The sequence below is a fragment of the Haliotis cracherodii genome, unplaced genomic scaffold (genome assembly GCF_022045235.1).
Source record: "Haliotis cracherodii isolate W230 unplaced genomic scaffold, xgHalCrac1.p SCAF_17, whole genome shotgun sequence".
NCBI lineage: Eukaryota > Metazoa > Mollusca > Gastropoda > Lepetellida > Haliotidae > Haliotis > Haliotis cracherodii.
Window position 1 is genome coordinate 23,674,043 of NW_027266272.1, and position 19,278 is coordinate 23,693,320.

Below are 19,278 nucleotides of genomic sequence, written 5' to 3' on the forward strand. Positions count from 1 at the left end.
AATACCTTATATGGAAGAAACATAACCTTGAACTCATCCAGTGATTGGTTAATTACAACTAAAAGAGCTCTGAAGCATGACATTCACTGTATGGAGCTTGGTCCATATTTCTATACGTATTACAATTACTTGCTGTTAAATACGGAATTGCTAAACCTCCTGTACTCTGTGTCCTACCAGTCAGCAAGGTTCATCAGAGACATATTAGACTTTGACTACCAAGCGAGTGAAGTATAACCCAGTTAACCTATATCTCTCACTGTTACACATGTTAATGCTTCTGCACCCCCGACTATCTCAAGTAGAGATCTCACTGCGAATGTTGTGATGTACTTAGATATTTTGTAATAAAACAGGATTCACCATATGACCTTGTCTTTCTGATTTTACGTCCGTGAATGAGCACAGGGAGAATATGTAAGCTCAAAATAAGATCACTGTCGATGTTGTGTGTGTGGACGGTAGCAATCTTGTCACATCAATAAGTTTGTGATGGTTTGTTGTTTAACAGGGCACCGTTGTTGTGTCACCAAAGTGGTAAACGTCTGAGACCTGCATCACTTAGGGCTTTCCTCCCATAGTTAGCTAACACCTGTGGTATAACTGAAATACTGTTCAAAGGCACGTTAAACCCAACTCACTCACCCACTCACTCTCTCACTCACTTATCAGTATTTCAACTCGATTCTCTTAACTGATAACTAACGTCTGAGACCTGCATCACTTCGGACTTTCCTCTCATATTAAGCTGACACCTGTGGTATAACTGAAATACTGTTCAAAGGCACGTTAAACCCAACTCACTCACTCACTCACTCACTCACTTATCAGTATTTCAACTCGATTCTCTTAACTGATAACTAACGTCTGAGACCTGCATCACTTCGGACTTTCCTCTCATATTTAGCTGACACCTGTGGTATAACTGGAATACTGTTCAAAGGCACGTTTAACCCAACTCACTCACTCACTCACTCACTCACTCACTCACTCACTTATCAGTATTTCAACTCGATTCTCTTAACTGATAACTAACGTCTGAGACCTGCATCACTTCGGACTTTCCTCTCATATTTAGCTGACACCTGTGGTATAACTGGAATACTGTTCAAAGGCACGTTAAACCCAACTCACTCACCCACTCACTCTCTCACTCACTTATCAGTATTTCAACTCGATTCTCTTAACTGATAACTAACGTCTGAGACCTGCATCACTTCGGACTTTCCTCTCATATTAAGCTGACACCTGTGGTATAACTGGAATACTGTTCAAAGGCACGTTAAACCCAACTCACTCACTCACTCACTCACTCACTCACTCACTCACTCACTCACTTATCAGTATTTCAACTCGATTCTCTTAACTGATAACTAACGTCTGAGACCTGCATCACTTCGGACTTTCCTCTCATATTTAGCTGACACCTGTGGTATAACTGGAATACTGTTCAAAGGCACGTTAAACCCAACTCACTCACCCACTCACTCTCTCACTCACTTATCAGTATTTCAACTCGATTCTCTTAACTGATAACTAACGTCTGAGACCTGCATCACTTCGGACTTTCCTCTCATATTAAGCTGACACCTGTGGTATAACTGGAATACTGTTCAAAGGCACGTTAAACCCAACTCACTCACTCACTCACTTATCAGTATTTCAACTCCATTCTCTTAACTGATAACTAACGTCTGAGACCTGCATCACTTCGGACTTTCCTCTCATATTTAGCTGACACCTGTGGTATAACTGGAATACTGTTCAAAGGCACGTTAAACCCAACTCACTCACCCACTCACTCTCTCACTCACTTATCAGTATTTCAACTCGATTCTCTTAACTGATAACTAACGTCTGAGACCTGCATCACTTCGGACTTTCCTCTCATATTAAGCTGACACCTGTGGTATAACTGGAATACTGTTCAAAGGCACGTTAAACCCAACTCACTCACTCACTCACTTATCAGTATTTCAACTCGATTCTCTTAACTGATAACTAACGTCTGAGACCTGCATCACTTCGGACTTTCCTCTCATATTTAGATGACACCTGTGGTATAACTGAAATACTGCTCTAAGGCACGTTAAACCCAACTCACTCACTCACTAACTCACTCACTCAATTATCAGTATTTCAACTCCATTCTCTTAACTGATAACTAACGTCTGAGACCTGCATCACTTCGGGCTTTCCTCTCATAGTTAGCTTACACCTGTGGTATAACTGAAATACTGTTCAAAGGCACGTTAAACCCAACTCACTCACTCACTCACCCAATTATCAGTATTTCAACTCGATTCTCTTAACTGATAACTAACGTCTGAGACCTGCATCACTTCGGGCTTTCCTCTCATAGTTAGCTAACACCTGTGGTATAACTGAAATACTGTTCAAAGGCACTCAAACCCAGTTTACACACTCGATTGTCAGGAGTATCTCAACTCCATTCTCTTAACTGATAACTGCCAAGCAATAATCTTCTACCAGACAAACCAGTGACTGATATTATGAGCAACGTCCCATGTCAGTGGATGCGATCAAACATCCAACCAAGACACCGAGACTGACCACCCGATTATCATGGGTTGCTGGGATGCGGAATCTGCACTGGATAATCGAGGATGGTACAGTAATAACTGCGTCCTGATTGCATCGACAGCATCTTGGTTCCACACAAGACATAAGACCCCGAAACAAACCCTGGTAGTCAGGCATACAGACCCTGAAACAAATATAGCCAATACAGCCCATGCAAGTCTATAATATTTGCCAAGTCTAGATTACTGCAGTTTTATTTGAAATTCTTTCAGCTCTTTTCTATTATAATTTATAGCTACTGTTTGTTGTATCTGTAAAATATGTTCATTTGAGAGAGTCGATGTTAGTCTAAAAGCCTGGGTATGGGTTTATGGTATGTTTGTTGTTAAACGCGACACTCTGCAATATTCCATGCAGCTTTATGATGCAGCCTGCAGCCTGTAAATAATCAAGTCAGGACCAGCCAGTCCAGTGATTGAATGTTGTGAGCAACCAGTGTGGTGACATGATCAACCAAGCAACCGTGTGTGTGTGTGCGTGCGTGCGTGCGTGCGTGCGTGCGTGCATGCGTGCGTCCGTACGTGCGTGTGTGTGTGCGAGCAATTCTAACTCCGGGTATACTACATTGCTGTGACTGAATGAGTGTATGGTGACTGTTATTTACGGTTGCAGCCACCAGTATTCCACCTATATCACGATGTACACTGAAAGGCAAAAGAAACGTCACTTCTGAAAATACAGATAAAACTTAACAGACACTGGCAGTTACATGTTCTGTGGTCAATAAACCCATTTATCGTTCTACTGCTTCTTTTTGTTGCCTTAAAGTCCATTTAACAATTGTGTTTAAAATGGAGTGCTTTGCCCAAACGCAGCCTTCAAAAATGCAATGGGACTCAGTTGCGGAAAAGTCTTGTCAAAAACATGATGCACGTGCATATCGTGGATGGTATGGGTATAAAGGACACCCAAAAGTGTTAAGCTGGCTTTTGTTATTTCGATTCATCAGCCATGCCAAGATTATCAGGAAATGAGAGACAACAAGTGATCGGAAGACTGCAAGCAGGGCAGAGTGCACAGGTCGTTGCCAATGCATTCAATGTCAACGTCAGAACGATATATCGTTTGCAACATTGCCACAACACCATTAACACCACCGACGACCGACCGCGTAGTCCTAGAGTCACTACTCCCAGACAAGATCGGTTCATTATACGCCAACATCTGCAGAACCGATTCCGAATGACCACTGAAACAGCTCGGCAAACCATTGGCAACCATCAGCGTGCCATCAGTGATTGTACAGTCCGACGTCGCCTAACTTCCAACAACATCTCGTGCCACCGTCCTGCTCGTGTACCCATCCTGAGAGATCGTCACCGACAGGTTCGACTGCAATGGGCCAGGCAGCATCATAATTGGCGTCAACAGCAATGGAGAAGAATCATCTTCACTGATGAAAGTCGCTACTGTGTTTCAACGGTGGATGACAGAGTCAGAGTCTGGCGAAGGAGGGGCGAACGTTATGCTGATGCTTGTGTTATGGAACGAGATCCGTGGGGCAGCCCAAGCATCATGGTTTGGGGTGGAATCGGACTGAACCAGAGAGTGGGACCTGTAGTCTTTCAGAATATTGGTCCAGGCAGGTATAATGGCATCACACACAGACACGCGGTTGGCCCAGTCGTCTGAGGTGCCGTGGTTCGCTGTGCAGAGTTGCGTCCCTTGGGCGGGCCAGAAACCTATGATTGTGGGTTCGAAACCCGGTTCGCCCCGAGAGACCTGCATCACTTCGGGCTTTCCTCCCACATTAAGCTGACACCCGTGATATAACTGGAATACTGTTAAAAGCGGCGTTAAACCCAACTCACTCACTCAAATTCGATCGTGTTTCTTTTCGTTCGCATAATAAATGCAATCGGTTCCAATCCGGAAGTTATGCTAAGCAATGCTCCAACATGCCTTTATTTTAAACCCATTCGACGCTTCTTTTTTTATTCAAGAAGATAGGGGGGCCTGCTGTAGTTCATTAATCCAAAGTGGCAAATCAGTGCATTTATAATGCGCCAGATTCCATTCACCAGGTGGATGCTCATAGCGCTACACTATTATTGCATTCTTGTGGGGATACGGGTATCTCACATGAGAAGTTTAAGCTTCCAACAATACTAAACTAACTATCGCAGTATATGACACACCCAAATTATAGTTACTTTTAACATGTGTCACGTGCACAGAGTAGTCTATCAGACACTGATACAAATATATATCAAATACAGCCCATGCAAGTCTAAAATGTTTGGCAAGTCTAGATCACTGCAGTATCTGAAAATGAAGAGGGTCACTGGGCTCCTTTTTATTATATTTTTTAAGATAACTGAACAACTGTTTTTTTCTTAACGATATGTTCATTTCATAGACTAGATGTAAGTCTACTGCACAGAGCTAAGTTCGCATTCATATTTGCATGTTAACTGTTGTCAGGCAGAATCTATATTTTATGAATGCTTCACTCATTTCTGCATCGTTTTCTGCGAGCAGGCTCTTTCTAACAATATTTCAAAGAGCGTCACACGACTCGTTCTCAGGGGCCACTTGCACAAAGCGCTTAGAGTGAATGAGTGAGTGAATGAGTATGGTTTAACGCCGCTTTTAGCAATATTCAGCAATGTCATGACGGGGGACACCAGAAAATGGTCTTCCAACATTGTACCCATGTGTGGAATCGAACCCGGGTCTTCGGCGTGACGGGCGAGTTCTTAACCCACTAGGCAACCCCAACGCCTCCTTAGCGTTTTGACGATCGTAAGTCTATGTTAAAGTATGAGAGTTACGATCGTCGTAGCGCTACGGTCGCTTTGTACAAGCGGACCCAGGAGATGTTAGATCAAGGTTAAAATATCCAAGGCCTCAGTGACGCTTACGGTTGACTTGTGGAGGATATTTCCAAATTTGACGCATCAGTGACAAAAATGGTGTCCGATGCAAATCCTTATTTTGACTTGTTCCATATGTCCCCTGTTTTTTTCGGATGAACATTTTACTTGCCTTTGTGTGTGTTTGTGACGGATTCCGCAGGTGGGGCAGGATACACTCACTTTGTCGCGAACACCTGGTATCATCACTGTTTGATGTGATTCATAAACACATGCTCATGATATAGTTGGAATCGTAAAATCGGCTCTACTTTTGAAATGTCTTCTGAATATTGAAAGGGTTTTGTCGCTTTTTTTCTAATCGCGTTCTCTCGTGGATGGCTTCAACATCTCTATGCAGTAAGCATCAGCGGTATTATTTCATTTTCAAGCGCCCTCAAAAGATTTAATATGAACACCTTACATTATTCTATTTTCTTCTCACGCTTTCATCATATCCATTTATATTAGCTGTACTTGTCAGCTAAAAGTACTCAATATGGTTGAATAAATTACAGTCTGCATGTCTACACGGAGATACTCCTAAACCACTAACATTTTAAAGTGGACAAGACTTTATTTTGGGCCAAAGAGAATATGTGTGTGTGCGTGCGTGCGTGCGTGCGTGCGTGTGAGAATAAACCATGAGGGGTGGAGCCCCAAGTGGTTTGTTCTCCCTGCAGGTTTTTATTGGGCGGTAAACAACTACCACTCGTTCACTCGGGCACTTATCTAAAGCAATTCTCCGGGACTGGGTGTTGTTATTTCCCCGTACCCGGATGATATAGCAGAAATATAGTCTAGTTTGCGACCTGTGCTGCGCAATTTGTAAGTGCATTTGTCACTTTTATTGATAGTATAAGGGCGTATGGTCACATTGATCAACAAAATAAAATACAGTTTTGGAAATGATAAGGAAATGTAGGTATCTTTGTGGGTAGCATCGGTAATGGTGACGAAGTTTTGATAAGTAACTTACTTGGTAATTGTGCGATTTTCGTTTACACTATTTTGACTTGCAACACAAAGTAAATGTTTCACCTGATCAATGCTTATTTTAACGTGTTTACATTTTTACGGCCAAAATGTGCAAAAGTTTCACTTAGCAAATTTATTAAACATCTAAATATTCAGTTCTTTTAGATTGACTGAAAAATCAATCTCCTAAAAATCAGATACAAAGCGATAGCGATAACTAAGATCTGATTTTAATGAGATTGGCAGGAAGCAGAACCAGCCTGAATGTAGAATTTTCAAAATTCGTGCCATATTCGGGAGGGAATTTCAAATTAACCAAGCTTTGTAAGAATGCGCTTCGAACTTGCCTCAAATGATTCTTGCACATTCCGTGTGTATTAGCTCTCGAATGCAGCTCGAATGTAGTTGCAACACAGTAAGAATATTTAGAATGCTGTTAGAATGCAGTCATAATATTTAGAATGCCATACGAGTGCGGTTCGATTGCTGCCCGAATACCGCCCGAAGTCTGGTTTGAAGGTGCCTTGAATGCTGTACGAATTTACTTCGAATACAGTCAGAACGCTTCCGGAATGGGCGCCGAATATGTTTCGAACGTCCAAGTATTCAAACAGAATGCAGCTCGAATACTTAGAATGTACTTAGAATCTAGCTAACACGAATGGCCCGGATATATCAAGAATGCAACCAGAATGATCCCCGATTGGGGTATAGATACTGTCGAGTCTAGCATTTTCATCAGTCTCAACCCAACCATCATGGAGTATGGAACCCCTGGACCATGTTACTTTGCTTCAGATTGCTGTCCTCCAGAAAGACCTGCTTGAAAGAGATGTGGAGGAGGCCAGGCGAAGAATCAGGAGGAGAAGACCCAGAAGATATCAGAGTGAGTGAGTGAGTGAGTTGGGTTTAACGCCGTTTTTAACAGTATTCCAGTTATATCACGGCGTGTCAGCTTAATGTGGGAGGAAAGCCCGAAGTGATGCAGGTCTCAGACGTTTACCACTTCGGTGAAACCCACGAGCACGGGTATGGTGCTGACAAACCTAGAAACATAATCGGTGCGAACCGTGATTCGAACCCACAATCATAGGTTTCTGGCGAGCCCAAGGGACGCAACTCTGCACAGCGAATCGCGGCGCCTTTAGACGACTGGGCCACCCGTGCCCCCCAAGAAGATATCAGACCCGACCATGGCTGGCAGAAGAGAGGAGAAGGCTGTATGGACATTACGCCAGACTGATGGAGGAGCAGAGTAGACGCCTCCACAGTCCTCCTTCAACTACCTCAGGATGGAGCCTGCCATGTTTGATGAGTTGTTGTAGAGTGTGGGGCCAAGGATAGAGAAGCAGGATATCAAGATGAAGAAGGCGCTACCTCCATCACTGTGAGGTTCCTGGCTTCGGGTGACAAGTACCCCATACTCATGTAAAGGAACACCATCAGCCTCATCATCCCTGAAGTCAGCCAAGCCCTTGTGGAGGAATACAAGGATGGGGTCATCACCTGCCCCACCACTCCAGACGAATGGACACCTATTGGGGAGGTCTTCAGAAACAGGTGGAATGTTCCTCATGCTATGGGAGCTCTAGATGGCGGGGCATGTGGCCATCAGGAAACTTGGCAAGAGCTTCTTCTCTGTGGTCATGGCCCCTGTGGGTGGAGACTGCACGTTCCTGTTGGTGGACATCAGTGCATATGGAAGTGTGTCTGATGCTCAGATTTTCTACGAGCTCAAGGAATGCCTTGAAGACGTGAGCATAGGGTTTCTTGAGACATCCTCCATACCCCAAGATGACGAGCCTATGCCATACTTTATCGTGGGAGATGATTCCTTTGAAATATGGACCTTCTTGGTGAAGCCATATGGTCACATGAATCTCCAGGGGCCGACGTGTGGTGGAGAATACATTTGGAATCCTGGCAAGTCCTCCTCACCATCGGGCAGCCAAGGCCTTCCATTGTGCAGGACATCGTTGGATGCTGTGTCTGCCAGCACAACTTGGTGAGGATCCGTTATCCTGCTCTCCACAATGGTATGGTGGATGAGGAAGATGCTAGCACAACGTGGTGCCAGGAGCCTGGAGACAACTTGCTCAGCTTGAAGATGTGCAGCGTGTTGCAGGAGGAAACAGACACCTAGACTGGAAAGAGGCAGCGAGAGATCCTCAAGCATTGCTTCAACAACCCAGTAGGAGCCGTGCCATGGCAGATCAGGATGAGTGATGGATGAGAGACTGATATGATGATGACATATGACATATGCACACTGGATTTGTTGTCGTGCCAATAAATTGTTATTATTAATAAAAGTAATGATTGTTTTTTGTTTCTTATTTAATTATGACACAATAACATCAGTGTGTTATTATTATAAAACATTCATCTTTAAAAGGTAGAGAAATAAAATAAATGTTACATTTGTTCTCAAAGTATCTGTTTACCAATAACGTTCCAGGGTCATTAAAATTTTATAAGTTATTCTAACTGTATTTCTACAAACATATCACAATTCAATTCAATTCAATTCAATTCCTCAATTCAATGCAATGCAGACTGACGTTCCAGTGGTAGCTGGCCGCGTTTCTTATGCCATTCGGCGGTGTTCTGAATTACGTCGGGACCTTCCGAGTGCATTCGAGCCTAATTCGAGCGGCAATCGAAAGATTCTGACGGCATTCGAAGTGCATTCCAGCTGAATTCTTTTAATATCGAAATAGATTCCGGCAGCAATCGAAATGTATTCGAGGTGCAATCCGGCTCATTCGAGGCACATTCGGGACATTCTGGCAGGATTTGAAGTGGCTTGGCGTTTCGATTCTCCCTCGAATGCGATCAGAATGTTTCGAATGCTGTTGGGATGCCGTAAGAATATTTAGAATGCGGACAGAGTGCAGTTAGAATACACTTTGAATGCCGTTCGATATTTCTCCACTTCGAATGCACCTCGAATGTTTTGAGCATGAGCAAAACATTTGGGACGGCAACAAGAATGGGCCTGAATATTTGGAATGCACTCAGAATGCAGTCAGAAGTTTTAGAATGCACTCCGAATATCCAGGAATAAACAAAGAATTATCATTCCGCCGGCATTCGAATACTTTTTTTAAATTATTAAACTATAACCATCAGGGGTATTTCCAAATGACGACATCCGATGAGCCTCCGCCGTTCTTTTTGTCTGTTTGTTTAGGCTGAAGAAATTAATGAACATGTACCCTTTGTCGATTTGTTTATAGGTCACGGGTAACCAATCAGTGTTCAAAAATGCGTAAAACAAATATTGCCTCCAAGTTTATTTACGCTGTCCCTACAGACGGTAGCCCAGTCTCTTGTCACGCTCAGTTGCGTTAGCGAGCAGATCGACTCACGGCAGCTTGTGAGCCCCAGTGGCCAGTGTCAGACAGACGAGAGGAAGCCAGAGATTAATTCCGCTTTGAATATGCTATCGTCTTAGCGTTTAGCGCTCGCATATTAACTAGTGTATTTAATGGATGACTGGTGTGTTTTATAGGCACTGTAATAAGTACCTGTGATGAGATTGTATGGATGGATGATACTTATCAGTTAATGTAATAATCACAATGATGAGACCTTGCAGTGTATATGTGTGTAGCGTTGATCATTATGCTATACTTGTTACCTATTATGTAATTATGTGTTTCATATGTATTTGATTTCAATGATTACAGCATCCACACAAAAGATCTCACACCCGTAGCTTTGTTGGCTGTGAAAGACATTCCCTATACATATGCATTACCACCAGGCAAGTGATAAACTGCCGCCTTTTGATGTTCAGGTGTTTTTTTTTAAATTATTAGATTTTGTGCTTCTAAGGTTGACGTTTTTAGAAACACGACCACAGATGTGCGGAGCGTTCACCATCAGCGGTTCTCTCATAATTATTCAATATACAGTAAACTACGGTCAGAACGAACACAAAGGGGCCACTAATTTTAGTTTGTTATAACCGAAGTCCGTTATCAGCACATAAAAAACATATACACAGCGAATGGACGGGACCCAAACATCCAGTTCGTTTTATCCGTCAGTCCGTTATGAGCGTGTTTGTTATAAACGTAGTTTACTGTACTGGGTACGAATATTATGTTAAACGAACAGCAATATGAACTGCCCTTTTTAGAATAAATACTGATTAACCAGACACTAGACCCGGATTGTTTGTTTGTTTGTTGTTTAACGCCGCACTCAGCAATATTCCAGCTATAGGACGGCGGTCAGTAAATAATCGAGTCTGGACCAGACAATCCAGTGATTGTCATGAGCATCAATCAACGTAATTGGGATCGATGACATGCATCAACCAAGTCAGCGAGTCTGACCACCCGATCCCGTTAGTTGCCTCTTACGACAAGCATATTCGCCTTTTTCGGCAAGAATGGGTTGCTGAAGACCTATTCTACCCCGGATCTTCACGGGCCAGGGGCCCGGAATGGAAGGCCTCGTTGCCTAATAATAATATTTGGCAAGTCTAGATTACTGCAGTATTAAGAAAATGAAGAAAGTCTCTGGGCTCCTTTTTATTATATTTTATAACTATAATTTAACAACTGTTTTCCATGCGGCCGTCTCATGGATCAGATGCATTTACATTCCGGTTATTTGAAACCGGTTTGATATGCGAATACGTCACTACGTTACCCACAACTCCTTGGTCGTCACGTGACCGGTTCCTCACAAGTATCGCCATCATGCAAGCAGCAAGGCGAGCGTGTTCGGGGCTGTTGAGGGCCACAAAATGTGCCCTTGCATCCCCGGTCGTCCCTCAAACAGCCACAAGAACGTTGCCAGCATACTTCTGCTCACGTATGTTCCAAAACGTTCTCAATATGCATGTTTGATATATAATACGCACGTTTTTAATGAACATGTCTTTACCGGCTCGCAATCGCCGGCAAAGGACGCACAAGGACTTCTTCGTGGAAGTGTTGGCATGCATTTTGATCAGGTTGATTTGGAAGAACGGAGTATAAACATGGACTGTCGAATGTTTTCTGATGGATTGCTAATTGCTTTTAATAATAATCGCCTAATTATCGAACCATAGGGACTTCAGGTCCGAGGTGTTGCAGCCTCGTTTTCAAGTTCAACATGCATGTCTGGGTGATTTGGAGGTCAACAAAAAATATGTGCAGAAAACACTGTATATCACCGAAGATAGTAACTGTGGTTTCATTTAGATTTGATCCCCTTGCCACAGTGAACCTTCTCTGTTGAAAAGTTAAGTTGTCAATAGAAAATTAATGTTCTTTAAGAAATGGCATTGTCCGATCAGGTGAAATGTCAGATTTCTTATGTTATCTATCTACCTTCACAGCTCAATATTAAAGCGGTTTAAACGTGTTAAACCTATGTATAGAAAGCATAGCTCAATATTATCATTAATAATGCTTGAGTTTCCTATGGTATGACAGACTTTGACCCACCAAGTGTTCAGATTTACCCTTGAATGAGGTGAACATGACCATGCTGGTACTACATTGTACCAGAAGTAAGGGGGTTGACTGCTATGACCATTTCAGTTTGCTAAGAAACAGCTTGAAAATGAGCTGCAGTTGTCCCCTCTTCCATTGATCATTTTCATCAGCTGTTTTGACATTGGACAGGGTATTTTCTAAACAAACGGATGAGGGAACTGCGGCTAGAACATGACATTCATTCAAGGCGTGAAGAATTTCAATGCTTGTCACTGTAGATGCTGATTTATTCCGCTCAATGTGAAGAAGTGATTTCTTGCAGAGTTGCTCAGCTCCTGTGTACTTGTAGTGCTATCAGGTTCTGGACAAAATATTTTTGGTAGGACATTGAGATGGTAGTAAGTGATTTTTGTATCCCGGTAGTTTTGTATCTCTTATGGTATTTCTTAACCAGGATGGTTAGTATAAAGTTTTTTTCATTGACCGAATGTCCATAAGTGCCTGACAATAAATGTTGCCCTGCTGTAGTTTTAGTAGAATATGCCAAGTGGTTCACATATTAGTAACATTAAACTTGGGCAAAAATAGGAACAATTTCCATTAATGTATTGGTGGGTACTTTTGGTGACACATTTTACCACTGAACTTGGCTCCAATCTTAATAAATTCTTGTAACTATTTGCGAAGCACAAATATATAGGATACCATATTATATAAGCAATCCTGGTAACGTAACAGCCTGAGGCATGTGAGAGTAACGAAACTACTGGGATGACCCACTGAGACACTGCACGTGCAGAAATTCAAGGAATGCCCCTTCTGGAAGGGAGTCCTGTCTTATCTTGAGCCATATACCTATTGTTTTGCAGGTAGAGGATATGCTGGGGAAGCAGCAAAACCAGCTGCCAAGGGCAAGGTGGCATCCGGCAGAGTGGTGGCAGTCATTGGTGCCGTCGTAGATGTTCAATTCGATGATGACCTCCCACCCATTCTCAACGCCTTAGAAGTACAAAATAGATCACCAAGATTAGTTCTAGAAATTGCACAACATTTAGGTTTGTACAGTTCATTTCACTCCTTTCTCAAGTGAATTAACCTAATAATATAATGTAATGCATTTCTTATTTTAACGTTGATAATACTTGCATCTTAAATCCACAATTGAAAATGTTGATAATCTGAGACAAACCTCATATGGACAGGACTAATGATCATAATTTTAATTCAAATTATGCTAACATTCTGAAATTTGTGTTCAAGGTGAAAACACAGTACGAACCATTGCCATGGATGGCACAGAAGGTCTCATCAGAGGCCAGGTGTGTTTAGACACTGGCACCCCCATCAGAATCCCAGTAGGACCAAAAACATTAGGCAGAATTATCAATGTCATTGGTGAGCCTATTGATGAACGTGGTCCTGTAGAAACTGAAAAGTGAGTGATGAAGTACAATCATATTTTTTAAGCGATGTATATGTAATGTCATTTATCAGTGTCTGCTAGTTTTCTAGTAACTTTTCTGTTGGGCTGCATGACATTTTCCTTCACCTGCCCGACTGTCTGGCAGATAATTTTAAGACTACTTACGTATTCAGTTCTATTATGACTCCTTGTAGATTGTCAAGTAATTGTTTGTATTATTTCAACTGAATCAAGATGCGGTTAGACAAACCGCATCTTGATTCAGTTGAAATAATGCAAACATCGTTTTTGTAATATTTATAATGTCTGAATGCGGTCAGGTAAGTTGGAAGATGGGCAGGCAACAATTATGGGTCACCTGCCCGACTGTCTTTTATATTTTTGTCAAACACTGCTTTTTTATGTATTTACATTTTTAAGTGTAAGATGTGTTACTTTTATGGATAAGTCCAGCTGCCTATCAAAAGGATTAAGTGAGGAGTTAACAGGAGGCAGTAGACCTAGATGTAACATAGTCTACTAAGTACTATAATATGTGAGCAGAATTTTGAATGAAGCATCAGTGATGTTCATATTTGAAAGATGAGTTTTTATTTGTAATTGGATATTGTTATTTTAAAATAGTGAAACAATTCATTGATGTCTCTGAAACATTTAAAATGTGTAAACATCGACATTATTAGTAAGATCTGCTTCTGTACATTGTACACTTACTCTCTTGGTTGTAATTGTTTTTAAGAAGAGTTGCATACTTCAACATTTATTCAAACCGTTAAGGTGTAAAGTATCCTTGGAGTAATGTTGCTGATCGAACAATTTTTCAGTTTTGCTGCAATCCATGCAGAAGCCCCTGAGTTTGTCGACATGAACGTACAACAGGAGATCTTGGAAACTGGCATCAAGGTTGTAGATCTTCTCGCCCCCTATGCTAAGGGTGGTAAAATTGGTGAGTGATTACAGCTCTCAGAAGGGAACCCTCAAATGGGATATTGTGTTGTTGGATAAGCTAATTATTTGGGGAGAGCTGGCAAAAAGATTCTAGAGATTGTCAATGCCTGGCAAAACATTAGTTTATTTGGAGTGGTTACTTTGCAAACTGTCATGTAATAAATCAGCACTAGAAACTAACATTTTTGGTCCACTATTCTTTATGATAATATATAGCAAAACCCTACAAGCCGCTATGATACCTTAACTATTGGGCAGTTTGGCAAGGACTATGGGACTAGTGCCAATTTCTAACCCTGTAAATTCACACATTTATCTGTAGACTTGCTTATTTCTTTGATAATCCTTTCTTAAATAGCAGCCATGAATTTTGGGACATGTTTTATTTAACCTTGTTTGAATTGCACGATCACAATGGTTCCAGGTCTTTTCGGTGGAGCTGGTGTGGGTAAGACCGTACTTATCATGGAACTGATCAACAACGTGGCCAAGGCTCATGGTGGTTACTCTGTATTTGCTGGTGTTGGAGAGAGAACCCGTGAGGGCAATGACTTGTACCATGAGATGATCACATCCAAAGTCATCAGTCTCACAGATGATACCTCCAAGGTTAGTACCAAGTCCTATATTTTGAAGAATCACATACTAAAGTACTCACGGAAATGAAAAATTTTCGACCTCAGATCTTAAATAATTGCAGTTAATATACAAAATATGTAAATATTCAAACAACTAAATTAGTACTAATTGGACCGTGGCACAAATACAGCGTATCAAATGTTTTTATGCCTTTTTACACGTAAAAGTGTGTAAAAATGTGAATTAAACAGACTATTGTGAAACAGGGCATAACCAGGTGTAAGTGGATCAAGGTGACCTATGACACCTTGACGACAGGTGAGAACAGGTGCATAATGCCTATAGTGTGTTTCTGCTATGTCAATTTGGACTTAGTTTTATTTTTTAATGTTGAAAGTGCCGACAAATTACCTCCTGTAAAGTACATTTTGTATTGTTGACTGAGATCAAACTAGCAAATCAAGACTAGTACTTTTCGAGTTGTTTTGTTATTTCGTATTTACAGCTACGTAACACTTTGTGTCGATTTTTAAATTGAGAAAAACAGTTTTTTTCCATTTCCGTGAGTACTTTAGAAGCCAGCTATTAATAATGGCAAATAAATGCCTGCTATTACTAATAAAATGAAGCGTATTATCATGATTATCACTGTCTTTTTCCAACTTCAGGTATCTCTAGTATACGGTCAGATGAATGAGCCCCCAGGCGCCCGTGCCCGTGTTGCCTTGACTGGTTTGACTGTTGCCGAGTATTTCCGTGACATGGAGGGACAGGATGTGCTGCTCTTTATTGACAACATCTTCAGATTCACACAGGCTGGCTCAGAGGTAAACCTGCTGATTGTGCAAGTCTTGGTGGCAGTTTTTGATACAGGGGGTGGTCGGGTAGCCTAGTGGTTAAAGTGTCACGCTGAAAACCCGAGTTCGATCCCCGACATGAGTACAATTTGTAAAGCCCATTTCTAGTGTCCCTCACAATGATATTGCTGGAATATTGCTATAAGCGACGTAAACCCATACTCACTTGCTCAATTTTGATATAGCTCTGTAAATTGCCAGTATTAATTAACATGTTTTTCAAAACCTATTTGAAATTTATTTAAAGGACTTTGGTACATGGTTTTGTCGCCTAGATCTAAGCTTTTTCATAGTTTTTTGTGTGTGTATAATAACCCTCTGTGTTCTGTAAAAGTCAATTTCTGATTTATTCATAAATATCCCGTTTGTCCTGATTCAATTTAATTTCTTGAATAATGCTCATCAGTGAAGTTTTGGTTGAGATTAGCTATTTGGAGAAGTGAAGTTAGTACTATTTGTTGTCAGGTATCTGCCTTGTTGGGCCGTATCCCCTCTGCTGTAGGCTACCAGCCAACCCTGGCTACAGACATGGGTACCATGCAGGAGAGAATCACAACAACCAAGAAGGGATCCATCACATCAGTACAGGTGGGTTCTGTGTGGAGGCTTGTACAGTCTTGTTAAAGTCTGATCTTCGATCGGAATCCTCTGCCTGAATGTCTTAAGACGTCTCCATGGGAGCAATCTGTGACTGCCCAATCGAAAAGAAGCATGCATTCCTGAGCCATCAGATATGAGTTTTCTCGATCAGAATGTATAAACAATTCCCCAACATTGTGATAGTGCTGCTATTTTGTTTTCCCTTATGCAACTCCTAGACTATGTTCGTGTTCAAGATACAGAGGTTCGGTGGGGAAGCCTAGTGGTTAAGCGTTCACTCGTGGCGTTGAAGACCCGGGTTTGAATCCCGACATGGGTACAATGTGTGCAGCCCATTTCTGGTGTTCCCTGCCGTGATATTGCTGGAATATTGCTAAAAGCGGCGTAAAACATTACTCACTCACTCAATATACAGAAGTTAGATGTTTGTGTGAATACCTTGCTCACTCTTTCGGTCATACCGAGAATTTAGAAGCCTTGGTGCTAATTGGCTGATTGGAAAGTTCACCTGATGCAAAACTATGGAGGTGTCAGATTTTCATGCAGAGAGGTAATTAATGAAATGATAACAATGTCAACACAAATTTTAGTGGCGGTCTTTTTGGAATGTCTTTTGAAATTGTTTGTAAATTTGTTCAAGGCCATCTATGTGCCAGCTGATGACTTGACAGATCCTGCTCCTGCCACCACTTTCGCCCATTTGGACGCCACCACTGTGTTGTCCAGAGGTATTGCTGAGCTGGGTATCTACCCCGCTGTAGATCCTCTTGATTCCACATCACGTATCCTCGACCCCAACGTTGTAGGAGATGAGCACTATGGCATCGCTCGTGGTGTGCAGAAAATCCTCCAGGTGAGTTGGAACTTTCTTACACATTTGCATTTTTGTCGTTAACTAGAAGCTGTGAAAATCATGTACATGGCTTTCCCATACAGGCATATTGTGTTAAGCCATTTGTGTGTTCCCCTGCTGAATTTTGAGGGGGAAAAAAACCATTGACATCTTGTTAACATTGTCTAAAACTGTCATTCAGCCAATAAATTGACATAATAAATCATTCTTGTACAATCTGTTGATTCTATTCTAACATTGCATTGGCTTGATGTTCAGTTGTACTAAAACTTGTAGATGCAGCATCGTCCAGAAGTCAAGTCTGTCGAAAATCTGTCATTTATGAAATCATATGTGATGTTCTTTCTAATGCTTTGTATGTTGGTCTGTAGTGGTGTTCTGTCTCTGAATTAATTCTCTGCCTTGGTTCAAGTTGGTGAAATATGTTGTAGGACTACAAGTCCCTGCAGGACATCATCGCTATCCTGGGTATGGACGAGTTGTCTGAGGAAGATAAGATGACAGTTGCCCGTGCCAGGAAGATCCAACGTTTCCTGTCACAGCCCTTCCAGGTTGCCGAGGTTTTCACAGGCTCCGAGGGAAAATATGTTGCTCTCAAGGATACCATCAGAGGATTCCAACAGATTCTCAAGGGTAAGCTGCATTGTTTGCTTTATTATGTTTATCATCTACCTTGTCATTATGATTGTCTTGAATGCAGGTTAATGATGCCTGCATTTCTTGGGTCCTGTTTTGATATTTGGCTGGTCATTTTCATAACCATTCAGACTCACATTTTGTTGCTTGGTGTACAGATCAGACGACTTCAAAAATAGAAACTTCACACAAAAAATAATCCGAATGACAAGGGTTTATTTTAGATTGCCTTGACATAATCCATGGCCTTTTTATATGACTGAAACACTTTTTTCCCCAATGATAAAAAGTGATTACAAATCAGATGTTAGTTTTTTAATATTAATAAGGACCAAAACCAGAACAATATTATTATTTTTTACGACCTAGTAAGATAATTAAAAATATCCAGTACAATGCATTTTATTTATTACCTTTTTCGACCAACTGATCAAGTTTTTCACTCTCAAAATCCATAAACCAAAAACAGTTAATCTCACATTAATCTTCAGCTGTGACTAACACATGTACGTGTATAATTAATGGTGTCAGTCGTTTGCAAAATCTCTTTGAACCTGAATATTAACTGGCTGTATGCATCCTTCAATGAGTGATTGTCTTGTTCCAGGTGAGTTGGACCACCTTCCCGAAATCGCCTTCTACATGGTTGGAGGAGTCGAGGAAGTTGTCCAGAAGGCTGAGAAACTAGCAGAGGAACAGAGTTGAACTGATTCATAGTAGTTTTAGGAACAATCTCTGCAAGAAGGCATTGTAAATTATTCGCGATGTGCTACTACAGTTTGAAAGGACGTGTTGACCAGTTATTTTGTAGATATTACAATCATTACTATTGTTTGTCAAAAACCAAAAACTGTAAACAAGAAACAGTGACTGTGCTACTACTGTGGATGAATAAACCTTGTCCACAACAACTGTTGCTTGTGGTCTTTGTACAGGGTTAGCTACAGATGGAAAGCATGGACTAGTCTTCTAGAAGAAACCTGGTTGCATTCCAGAAACTACTGGTCCTAAATGAGCTGTGGACTAGTTGGCCATAAAACTGTCTGGTTGTCAACAAGTTCTTCCTGGATGAACACAGGATGCTACTTTGTTATTGGTTTCTACCTAAAACAGTAAAAGTCAGTAGCCACTCCTTGTTCACTACTACACTGCCCAGATCAAACATCTGGAACTGAGATGGTTTGGCGAGTTGACCATTCGTCATTAACTTTTTCATTTTTGACATCGGTGAAACTTCAGGCATCATGGAGCTGAAACTTTGCATGAATGATCCCAGCTGTCATGTCTAGAAAATTTGCTCACAGAATTCTAATATAGTTTTAAACATGGCAACCTTTTTATGTAGGAGATATGAGAAACAAGTTCCACCAGGCCAGCATTTATCTACTAGTGTGTCAGTTCCCCTTGGCTGGCTTGGTCTCACTCTGATGTGGAATATTGCTGTAGTCCTTCAGTAACTATTACAGGCTGCTGTGATGTAAGAGGTAGCTGGAATATTGCTGAC

At 41.4% G+C, this 19,278-nt stretch overlaps 1 protein-coding gene across 1 annotated transcript; it reads left to right on the plus strand.

Moving 5' to 3' along the window:
• The first annotated feature begins 11,118 nt into the window (after positions 1–11,118).
• LOC139464974 (ATP synthase subunit beta, mitochondrial-like) lies at positions 11,119–18,685 on the plus strand. Its single transcript, XM_071246618.1, has 10 exons — positions 11,119–11,267; positions 12,748–12,933; positions 13,139–13,313; positions 14,126–14,247; positions 14,674–14,858; positions 15,497–15,655; positions 16,151–16,273; positions 16,926–17,138; positions 17,570–17,771; positions 18,382–18,685. Exons 1-10 carry the CDS (start codon positions 11,153–11,155, stop codon positions 18,477–18,479), a joined length of 1,578 nt encoding a protein of 525 aa, XP_071102719.1. The 5' UTR covers positions 11,119–11,152; the 3' UTR covers positions 18,480–18,685.
• Positions 18,686–19,278: the final 593 nt, after the last annotated feature.